Consider the following 12106-nt stretch of genomic DNA (forward strand, 5'->3'; position numbering starts at 1 on the left):
ACTGGAAATTCCATTTAGATATAGAAACTAATTAAATATATTGAACTAACACTGAAAAAAATAAATCCCAAGCACCATGAAGACAAAAAAAAAAAATCAATGAGAGATGAGTAATTCCAGGGTAATTAAGGATGAAAAGTTGAAAGTTGATCTCATTATTTTCCAACAGAAAATGAGTGATCAGCCCAGAGACAACAATTTTATGAGTCATTCCATTTTTTTATTTTTTGGGGGTTTTTTTTGGCCAGTTCTTAATTCCAGAAATGGAAGATTTGTTGGAAATTTTTGATTTTTGAATGGAAAAGTTGAGCTGTGAACGGCAGAGTTGTGGAAGTTAAGAGAACACAGAAAAAAACCAAAAACAAACCAACAAAAAAAAAAAAAAAACCACCCTCCAAAATAAATTTTATTTTCTAAAGAACATCTGGAAACGAGGGTTTAATTCCCTCCGAGTTTTCTCATGATGGGACTTTGGGGTTCAGCGTTGGTAAAAATGGTCCCCAAAAGCACGTGGGTACCCCAAAGGTTGTGCCTGATGACTTTGCAGCATCCCAGATCATCCACGGAAAATCCCAAATGTCGGTAACGCTCGTCCGTCTCCAGCAGGGGGGTGGAGCTGTAAGATCCGAAAAACTGAAAAGGAAAAAAAAAAAAAAAATTGAATTAAAAAAGGTTTTTCTACGTGAGGGTTTTGAAAGGATGAATTTCAGATCGTCTCCAGCAGGGGGGCGGAGCTGTAAGATCCGAAAAACTAAAAGGAAAAATAAATAAATTAAATTAAAAATAGGATTTTCTACGTGAGGATTTTAAAAGGATGAATTCCAGATCGTCTCCAGCAGGGGGGTGGAGCTGTAAGATCCGAAAAACTAAAGGAAAAAAAATTAAATTAAATTAAAAAGAGAATTTTTCTAAGAGAAGATTTTCAAAGGATGAATCTCAGATCATCCCTCGTCCGTCTCCAGCAGGGGGGTGGAGCTGTAAGAACCGAAAAACTAAAAGAAAAAAAAAATTTAAATTAAATTAAAAAAGAGAATTTTCTAGGTGAGGATTTTAAAAGGATGAATTCCAGATCGTCTCCAGCAGGGGGGTGGAGCTGTAAGAACCGAAAAACTAAAAGGAAAAATAAATAAATTAAATAAAAAAGAGGATTTTTCTAGGTGAGGATTTTAAAAGGATGAATTCCAGATCGTCTCCAGCTGGGGGGTGGAGCTGTAAGGTCTGAAAAACTAAAAGGAAAAAAAAATAAATTAAATAAAAAAAGAGGATTTTTCTAAGTGAAGATTTTAAAAGGATGAATTCCAGATCGTCTCCAGCAGGGGGGTGGAGCTGTAAGACCCGAAAAACTAAAAGGAAAAATAAATAAATTGAATTAAAAAGAGAATTTTTCTAGGTGAGGATTTTTAAATGGTGAAGGGGCTTTGGAAGTAAAGTTGGTGCCAGGGTGGTTGGGGAATTTGGGGGTGAATTTTCCTTTGGTAACTGGAGGGAATTTGGGCACCAATCCCAACCTCACCTTTGGGAATTGTGCAGGAATTAAGGACAGAAAGGGAACAAACAGGACAGGGACTAAAGAGAGAAATTCCCCAGGAAATTGGAAAAAAATTGGAAAAAAAAAATTGAAAATTTGAAATAAATCCCTCAAGAAAGTTGGTTGGAAGAGCAAAAATGTCATTAAATTGTGACCAGGTATGGAAATTAAACTGGTATTGAAATTAAACTGAGATTTGAAATAAACTGATATTTAAAATAAACTGATATTTGAACAGGTATTGAAATTCAACTAAGATTGAAATTCAACTGAGATTGAAATTCAACTGAGATTTCAATTCAATTGAGATTTGTATTAAACTGAGATTTGTATTAAACTGAGATTTGTATTAAACTGAGATTGAAATTCAACTGAGATTGAAATTCAACTGAGATTTATATTCAACTGAGATTTATATTCAGCTGAGATTTATATTCAACTGAGATTTAAAATAAGCTGAGATTTATATTAAACTGAGATTTAAATTCAAGTGAGATTGAAATTCAACTGAGATTTGTATTAAACTGAGATTTATATTAAACTGAGATTTATATTAAACTGAGATTTATATTAAACTGAGATTTCAATTCAACTGAGATTTCAATTCAATTGAGATTTATATTAAACTGAGATTTATATTAAACTGAGATTTGTATTAAACTGAGATTTAAATTCAAGTGAGATTTAAAATAAGCTGAGATTTGTATTAAACTGAGATTTAAATTCAAGTGAGATTGAAATTCAACTGAGATTTGTATTAAACTGAGATTTAAATTCAACTGAGATTGATATTAAACTGAGATTTCAATTCAATTGAGATTTGTATTAAACTGAGATTGATATTAAACTGAGATTTGTATTAAACTGAGATTTGTATTAAACTGAGATTTGTATTAAACTGAGATTGATATTAAACTGAGATTGATATTAAACTGCTATTTAAGTTGTAAACAGATATTTCAGTTCTTTATTTCAGCAGGAAGTTTCTGCCTTAAATCCCACTCGTGATTCCTGACCAGGATGGGATAAAAAAAATCCATAAAATTCCTTCAATTCTGGGATCCCGTTCCTTACAAACATCCCCAGTTTGCCTGTGCTGACATAAAAAAAAAAAATCTAATTTTTTTTACATTGATTTTAAATCAAACCTCACTAAGCTCAGCTTTGCCACGGTTTTAGCAGAGCTCAGACTAAAACTCATCTCCCACTGTTCCACAGGAACAAAAAATTCTTTTTTTTTTTTTTGTGGGGAGGACAAAGGGATCATAAATAGGTGCAAAGAGATTTTTTTAATAATAGGTGCAAAAAAATTTTTTTAATGGGTGCAAAGAGGATTTTTAAGGGGTATAAAGAGGTTTTTTTTCCAGGTACAAACAGGATTTTAAATGGGTGCAAAGAAGTTTTTTAATGGGTGCAAAGAGTTTTTTTTAATGGGTGCAAAGAGGATTTTTTAATGGGTGCAAAGAGTTTTTTTTAATGGGTACAAAGAGTTTTTTTTAATGGGTGCAAAGAGGTTTTTTTTACAGGTAAAAGAGTTTTTTTTTCTTTTTTACCTGGCACAGGTGTCAGAGTTCCCAAGTCACTTTGGGAGACCAGAAAAAAAAAAAAAAAAAATCAGCAAAAGATTTGGGGGCACAAAATTTCTCCAGCTCGTAAAAAAAAAAAAAAAAAATTAAAAATCCTATTTCATTTCCTAACAACTTATGGTTTATAATTTAATTTCTTCAAGGGATTTCTCCTGAAAAAATAAAAAAAAAAATTTGGATTTGAAGCAAATTCCAAGAACTTACAGCCAGTCCTGAGGATGGATCAATGAAATCAGCCCAGTAACCCTCAGCAGAAATTGCATAGCAGATTTCCTTGGCACCATTGATGAACTGAAAAGAGAGAAAAAAAAATTTAAAAATTTAAAAATTGGGGTAAAAAAAAAAATCAAATGATGTTGTAACACAAAAAGAAATTTTTTTTTTGAGTTTATAAATAGAATTTTTTATTTATGTCAGTTGTAAAAAATGAGATTTGCTCTGCAATTAAAGCCCTAAGCAGCTCAAGGTTTCAGATTTGGAAAATTATGATTTATTCAGCTTCAATCCCTTAAAAGGTTCAAAAGAAGGGAAATTTAACTTAAATTTAATTTAAAATCTGGATTAGCTCAAAATGAGAGAATTTTATTCTTTACAGCAAAATCTGTTTTAATTCAAAATGAGTAAAATTTACCTTTTACAATAAATTCTGTATTAATTCAAAATTTGGGAATTTTATCCTTTACAGCAAATTCTGTTTTAATTTAAAATGAGGGTATTTTATCCTTTACAATAAATTCTGTATTAATTCAAAATTTGGGAATTTTATCCTTTAAAACAAATTCTGTTTTAATTCAAAATTTGGGAATTTTATCCTTTAAAAGAAATTCTGTTTTAATTCAAAATAAGGGAAATTTTACCCTTTAAAACAAATTCTGTATTAATTCAAAATGAGTAAAATTTACCTTTTACAATAAATTCTGTATTAATTCAAAATTTGGGAATTTTATCCTTTAAAACAAATTCTGTATTAATTCAAAATGAGAGAATTTTACCCTTTACAGTAAATTCTGTTTTAATTCAAAATGATGGAAATTTACCCCAGCAAATTTTTCTATTTTGAAATTGGATGGCTCTGATGATTAATTATATCCAAACTCTAAATTAAATCCTAATTATCTTTATTTTAATCACAAAATTCTTGACCCCCTCAGAGCTCATTAAACACTCGAGCTGGATTAATGCAAATAATTCCATTTAGCTGGATAAATTCATTTTTTAACCCCTAAAATGAGGATTTTTTTTTTTCTACCAAATAAATCAAATTTTCCACGTGAATTTGTTGGTTTTTAACCTCAAATTTCCCCCCCCCCCTCAGTGATTGGATTTGACAGGGAGGTACCTGAGGAAGAAAAAAATGCCAATTAACACATAATTAAACCCAAATTAAAACTCCAAAAAGCAACAGCCCAGAAATAATTCAAAAAGAAGAATAAACTGAAATGAAAGAATTTAAATTTTTGTGTCATTTTATGATTTTTTTATTTTTTTTTTTTATTTTGGGGGGGTTTGTTTTACAAAGCCAAACTTTGCATTTTAGGACATTCCAAAGTGAATTTCAGGCATAAATATGATTTTATTTACGGATTAAATATTAGATTTATAAATAAAAGGTGGAAATGTTCTTTTATTTTTATTTTTTTTTTTGAGTTGCTGAATGGGGAATGGCAGCAGTGGACAGCGACACCCGGTGGGGAAATGGTAAAATTGTAGAAAATGAGAATTAAAAGGGATTTTCTGAGCCCTCTGGTGGTAAAAGAACAAAACAAGGTTAAAATGAAATGATAGGACTGAAATGCAGGGTAAAAGAATTAAAAATATTCATTAAAGTGGAAAAAAACACCAGAAAAAATGGAATTTTGGATCAGTAGAAAGTGCTCAGACAGAGTGTGAAGTGGAATAATAAAATTGAATTAATAATAAAAATAAATGAAATTAAAGAAATGAAATGCAGGGTAAAAGAATTAAAAATACCAATTAAAGTGGAAAAAAATTGGAATTTTTGGCCAGTAAAAAGTGCTCAGGCAGAGTCTGCAGTGGAATAACAGAACTGAAATAACAGTATAAAATATTAAATATTAAAATATTAAAATATAAAAATATAAAATATTAAAATATAAAATATAAAATATAAAAATATAAAATATAAAAATATAAAATATAAAAATATAAAATATGAAACTATTGAAAGAGGAAAATTAAAATATAAAATAGAAAATATTTAAATATTAAAATATAACATATAAAAATATTAATATTGAAACATTAAAATATTAAAGTATTGAACTGTTAAAATATTAAAAGTTTAAATATTAAGATTAAAATTAAAAATAGAATATATTAACATATGAAATAGAAAATTAGAGAAATATAAAGTATAGAAATATAAAATGTAAAAATATAAAATATTAAAATGTTAAATGTTAAAAATATTAAAATTAAAATATAAAATATTAAAATATTAAAAGCTAAAATATTAAAATTAAAATATAAAATACAGACTATAAAAATATAAAAATATTAACATTAAAATATTGAAATATTGAAATATTAAATGTTTAAAAAATTAAAATTCAAATATAAAATACAGACTATAAAAATATAAAAATATTAATATTAAAATATTAAAATATTTTAAAATAAAACAAAAATCTGAGAGGGGAAAAAAATAAGAATAATTAAAAAAAAAATCTCCATTTTCTAAAAGAAAAGGATAAACCCCAAAAAACTCACATTTTCTACCAGAATTTCCCTCTCCTCCTCCACCTCGTGGCTCCACACACTCATGTCATTGTCACTTTTCTGGGTCACTGTCAGCACAGTCAGGCAGCTGCAATTCACATCTGGAAACAGGGATTGGAAATCTGGAAAATGGAAAAAAAAAAATTAAAATTTGTGCTGTTCTATCATGGGAGATTTCACCTGTCAGTCATAACGAGGGTTCAGGTAAAATTCTCTTTTTAAATTGGGTTTTATTCACATTTAATTTCATTGACTTCCTTCCTAAATCAATTAAAAATCTCAATTCAGTGCTGGTGGAAATTTTAATTTTCCCATTCTCTTATGTAGTAATTCCAAATAAATGATAAATTTGATAAATGGATTTTGGATGAGGAATTAACTCCAGAATTTTCCTGGCACTAAAACAACTAAAAATGACATTTTAATTGAAATATTAAATATTTTCAGCAGTAAAGCTTTGGTTTCCATTCAATGAAAATGAGAATTTTATCATTTGAAAATGACATTTTAATTGAAATATTAAATATTATTAACAGTAAAGCTTTGGTTTCCATTCAATGAAAATGAAAATTTTGTCATTTGAAAATGACATTTTAATTGAAATATTAAATTAAAGCAAAGCTTTGGTTTCCATTCCATAAATTGAGATTTTTCTAATTTTAAACCCTGAATTAACCTTTCCCACACCACATTCTGTGCTATCAATGACAGAGCATTTCCATCACTGGCTTTTCATTTGATCATTTGGGGATTTCTTGGCTAAATTAATTAATTAAATATAGAAATAAATCCAAAATGGAACCTTTTCTCAGCAGCTCAGGACAGGCTTGCACTGCACATTCCACCTTGGCATTTTCAAAATAAGTTTCAGCATTATTGATTTGCTGCTTCTGGGGAGAATCAGAACCCTAAAAAAAAATAAAAATAAAAAAATCAGCAAAATTCCAATTTTTTCTGTTAATAACAAACAGGAATAACGTCAAATAAAGCAAGTAATAAATAAATAACAAATAAAAATCAAATAAATTTAAGAAATAACATTAAAATATGATTTAGTGATCAGCTCCACTTGAGCAGTTTCTGATGATTTGCAGTGGGAGCTCAGAGTTTTTATATCAAATATTAAAATAATATTATTAAAGATATTAAAATATATTTTAAAAAGATATTGGTGTTACTTCAATCTACCCAGCAATATTTCTATTTTATAGAAATACCAAAGTTTTGTATTTTATTGGAACTGTTTTGTGTTAAAGCAGAATGCATAGAGATCCCCAAATATTATAATATAATATTAAATATAAATATATTTAATATATAATAATAGATATTAAATATAAATACAGAGTATAATACACATAAAATACATATATTAAATATATAATAGAAATACTGACATTTAAAAAAATTATCTGAAACAATTTTATGTTTACTATTATTTATATTTTATTATATTAATAATAAAATCTTATCAATATAGAATTAACATTTTCAGGTAATTATACTGGAAGCAATTTAATTATTTAATAGATTTCAGTTGCACTAAATGAACTAAAACAGAATTTTCTGGTGGCTTTTTAGGGCAAAAAAAAAAAGTCCTTTTTTTTTTTAGGGTTTTTAGGACCCAGCCAAGCTGAAAATTATTATTTTAAATTATTATAAACAATATTATTATAAATAAAATTCCTATAAAAAAGAAATCATTCATAAAATCCAGGATCCAGCACTTTTCCAATGGAGATTTTCTCACTGATTCCCCCCAAAAAATTCTGAGTATTCCACAAATTCAGAGGCTGGAGAGCAGCACTGGAGATTTGTGAGAATGTTGGGAATCATTCTGTAATTATTAATTTATAATTATTAATTGATAATAATGAATCTGAATCAATGTCACAATCATCTCATTGGGAGGCTGAAATTCCTGGGTGAATTCTGGGGTTTTTTTAGGAAATAAATATTGCCCAAAGTTTGTAAATCCAGATCCAATAAATAAAATAATGAAAGAAATTTCAATTTTATTCAGTAAAAGGGCAAAGATTTGGAGACTGAAATTCTCTCATTACCCAAAGTTTGTAAATCCAGATCAAATAAATAAAATACTTAAAGAAATTTTAATTTTACTCAGTAAGAGGGCAACCAGCAGATTGGGAAAATGAAATTCTCCCATTATCCAAAGTTTGTAAATCCAGATCCAATAAATAAAATACTTAAAGAAATTTCAATTTTACTCAGTAAAAGGGCAAAGAGCAGATCTGGACACTGAAATTCTCCCATTATCCAAATTTTTTAAAACCTGATCCATTCAATAGAACAGCAAAGGAAATTTTAATTTGACTCAGAAAAAGTGCAAACAGCAGATTGGGAAATTGAAATTCTCCATTACAACATTTTGTAAATCCAGATCCATTTAATAAAATAGTGAAAGAAATTTTAATTTTACTCAGCAAAAGGGAAAACAAAACGTTTGGGGACTGAAATTCTCCCATCAATCAACCCTTAAAATGCTGTTACAAAACAGCCTGAAATCTTTTTATCCTAAAAAAATCAACTTCAGGCACCTTCTGTGACACCTCCAGCTCAACCCAATAAAATCCAAATTTCCAAAATGTGCAGAAAATTATTATTTTTTTTTTTTTTTGAGGAAGAAAAGAGGGGTGAGCTGTGCTGCTGTGCCTGGCAGGAGGGGTTTGATCTCACCTGGAATTCCTGGATGTATTGTGCCATGACAAATTCGTGTCTTTCACTGGCTGAGGGCTCTGCTAAAATATCAGGGAGGCTCTTGGAAGTTTGGGATTTTTTTTGGGAAGCTGTGCCATGGAGGTGGCAGTCGAAGCCGATGTTACCAGGAAGCTGAAACCTCTGATCTTGGGGACCAAAGGGTCCCATCACCTCATCCGGCCACACCGTCCTGGGAGCTGCAAGGATTGAACTCAGCAAAGGGCAAAAAAAAAAAAGCAGGAAAAGCCAAGGAAAACCCCAATCCCACAGAAGGATTTGAGATCTAACAGCAGCAGTGTACAGGTCAAAAATTACACAATAAAATTCAAATTTAAAGGGGAATAAATCAGATTTTTCTCCTTAAATTCGCTTTTTCTTTTCTACAGAATCACTTCCAAACTGGGATCTCAAGGGAATAAATTTGCTTCTTCTAAATTTGTTTTTTCTTTTCCACCAAGTCAAAAATCCTACTTTCAAATTGGGATTTTAGGGCAGCAAATTTGTTTTTCCTTTTTTTCCTAAATTTGCTTTTTCTTCATAAATTTGCTTTTCATTTTTTTTCCTAAATTTCCTTTTTCTTTTCTACCAAGTCAAAATTCACACTTTCAAACTGGCATTTCAAGGGAGCAAATTTGCTTTTTTTTTTTTTAAATTTCGCTTTTTTTTTTGTTTTTTTTTAAATACCAAATTAAAAAAAAATCACACTTCCAGATTGGGATTTCAAGGGAATTAATTTTTTTTTTTTCTTACATAAATCAGGAGGTGCAGCAGCCACGTGAGGCTCATCTGAGCCAGAGGATCCTGCAGTGGAAAAAGTTTTGGCAGTCCCAAGTCTTTTGAGTAAAGAATAAAAACCTGGGAGGTAGGTGACCAATCTTGCTCTGTTACAGAGCACCTGAGGAGAGAAGATAAAAATTCAAATAATTATTTAATAATAATAATTATTTAAACACAGCTCTGTGAGTCATATGAAAAATCCTCCTTCAAGAATGATACTAAAATTTGAATTATGACCAGTTGCAACATCAAGCTGTAGAAGGATTTTATTGGTATTTTTACATTTTTTTTGTTATTGCTGTTCCAAGCAAAGAAAAAAACCTTAAAAACAAGTGGTTTCTGTGTTAAAGGTTTCTCACGTGAGGGAAGAGCCCTGAAAATTTAAAAAAAGCACCAGTGAAAGGCCACAATTTAAATTAAATTATGGTTGGGATTAAATTCAAAATTTCATAAATTCAAAATTTAATCTAATTTATATGGATAGGGATTGTCCCCACGATTATTTCCACGTACGTCACCCTGGAAAATACAAAACCCCAACTGCCACAGAGTGGGGATTTTTTGTAAAAATTCAACTTTTCAGGTGCAATTCTTTTGGAGAAAAAGAACAGAAAAGGATTTTCCTCAAGGGCTGAGCTTTGATTCTAGAAAAATTTTACATTTTACATCAAAAGAGGCACTTTCAGAAGTGGTTTCCTTTTCAAAAAGGAGAATAAATGGTGCTATTTGAACGTTTAATATAAAACCTGTATTTAAAGTTATCAGGACCTAAGGCAGTAGCACCTCTGTGTAAATATAAAATAATTTCTACCAAATTACAAAAACTCAAATGCTTAAAAGACTCATTTAATTGATGACTTAAATCAATTATTTACACTTCAAGCCTGGAGCTGTCTCGTTCTAAAAGAAGCTTTAAAAGGTTCCTGTAACACAACAACAACAAAAAAAATCTGATTCCACTCAAATCTTTTTATTATGTAAAATCACTACGGAAATTAATTTTTTGCGTGATGACGATGTTATAAACAGATGTAAACAATTACAGCCGACGTGTAATTAGCAGAAAAGAACATTTTTCCTTATTAGCAGCCTCACTTAACACGGAGATGTCACTAATTACAGCTCACTCATGCAAATATTTACACACCTGGCATTACACAACACCGAGGGAAAAAAAAAAAAAAATGAATTATTCATGTCCTCATGGCGAGAGCAATAAAAAAAAAAAAAAAAAAAAAATCAATAAAAGGTGTGTTTTATTATCCTGAAATCAGCTGTTCCAGAAACACGGAATTCCTTCGTGGCTGAGCCCAGGATAATAGAAAAAAAAAACAGAGAAAAAAATATTTATTTAATGCCTAATTCTATTATCCCTGGGATGTTTAAACTGAAGCAGGGCTGGATTGGGGATATTAGGAAGAAATTGTAGAAATTATTCCCTGTGAGGGTGCTGAGGTTCTGGCAGAAGCTGCCTCTAAATCCCGGCCTTGGAACAAAATGAAATATATCCCTTAGTTGGAATTGAATAATTTTTAAGGTCCTGTTTGTAATTCTATTTAATCCTCAATTTTGCGCCGTTCCCGTGTTATCCACCAGCGTCACTCACATTGGCCATGGTAGACGCTGCTCTCCCCTCGCTGACAGCCCGGATTCCCCTGGAAAAAAAGAAAAGAAAAGGAGAGAAAACAGAAAAAGGGACAGGAAAAAGGAAAGGAAAGGAAAAAAGGGGGAAAAAAGGGAAAAAGAAAAGGAAAAGAAGGCGCTGGAAATCTCCTCACACACCGCCCGGCCCCCCCCGCGTCCCAGGAGCGGCTCTGCCGCCGCCAGACAACGGCAGCTGACGGCAAGGGAGAAAGGAACGGGGAAATGGGAGAAAGAAGCAGGAAAATAGGAAAAAAAAATAAAGAAACAAAAATAAAGAAACAAAAATAAAGGAAAAAAAAAAAAAAGGAAGAAAAGGAAGCCCCGGCCCCTTCTCACCTCTTCCTGCAAAATGGCGGCGCTCACCCGCCCCCTCCACGCCCTCAGCGCGCTCGGCCAGGCCCGAGCAGTCGATCCGCCGGCACATCCATGGCCGAGCCGCCCAACAGCGCGGAATCCGCCCCTCGGCCTCCCATTGCTCAGGGCTGCGGGACGGGGAGGGCGCCAGGAGGCCGTGAGGGGGAAAGCCGTGAGGGAGAAGCCATGAGGGGGCAAGCCGTGAGGGGGAAAAGCCGTGAGGGGAGAAGCCGTGAGGGGAGAGCCGTGAGGGGGAAAAGCCGTGAGGGGAGAGCCGTGAGGGGGAAAAGCCGTGAGGGGGAAAAGCCGTGAGGGGAGAGCCGTGAGGGGTGAAGCCGTGAGGGGAAAGCCGTGAGGGGGAAAAGCCGTGAGGGGAGAGCCGTGAGGGGGAAGCCGTGAGGGGCAGAGCCGTGAGGGGTGAAGCCGTGAGGGGAGAGCCGTGAGGGGGAAGCCGTGAGGGGAGAGCCGTGAGGGGGAAGCCGTGAGGGGAGAGCCGTGAGGGGGAAGAGCCGTGAGGGGGAAAGCCATGATGGCGGCGGGGCCCGGTGGGATCGGCTGGACCCGCTGGGATCAGCGGGGCCGCGGTGTCCCCTCGGTGTCCCCTCGGTGTCCTCTCGATGTCCCCTCGGTGTCCCCTCGGTGTCCCCAAGCCGGTGTTTCCCCGTGTGAGGCCGGTGAAAGGAGCCCGTGGGGCAATACCCGCTCGGAGCAGCAGGGGGTAGGCACGGAGCGTTTGTCACCCTCAGCATCCACATCCGAC

At 32.8% G+C, this 12106-nt stretch overlaps 1 protein-coding gene across 2 annotated transcripts; it reads right to left on the reverse strand.

Moving 5' to 3' along the window:
• Nucleotides 1-388: 388 nt before the first annotated feature.
• Nucleotides 389-11522, reverse strand: MMADHC (metabolism of cobalamin associated D). Of its 2 annotated transcripts, XM_088168410.1 has the most exons (8): nucleotides 11329-11522; nucleotides 10955-11003; nucleotides 9322-9466; nucleotides 8551-8768; nucleotides 6656-6761; nucleotides 5845-5975; nucleotides 3319-3405; nucleotides 389-633 (listed from the first exon to the last, which is right to left on the reverse strand). In XM_088168410.1, the coding sequence occupies exons 2-8, from the start codon at nucleotides 10961-10963 to the stop codon at nucleotides 439-441; spliced, it is 891 nt and encodes a 296-aa protein (XP_088024536.1). In that variant the 5' UTR covers nucleotides 10964-11003; nucleotides 11329-11522; the 3' UTR covers nucleotides 389-438. The 2 variants fall into 2 exon arrangements, with proteins under 2 accessions (XP_088024536.1, XP_088024537.1); XM_088168411.1 differs by lacking the exons at nucleotides 389-633; nucleotides 11329-11522 and adding an exon at nucleotides 792-866 and having other exon boundaries at nucleotides 10955-11306.
• Between the last annotated feature and the right edge of the window lie 584 nt (nucleotides 11523-12106).

Source organism: Sturnus vulgaris, chromosome 7, assembly GCF_052056855.1.
Source record: "Sturnus vulgaris isolate bStuVul1 chromosome 7, bStuVul1.hap1, whole genome shotgun sequence".
NCBI classification, from domain to species: domain Eukaryota; kingdom Metazoa; phylum Chordata; class Aves; order Passeriformes; family Sturnidae; genus Sturnus; species Sturnus vulgaris.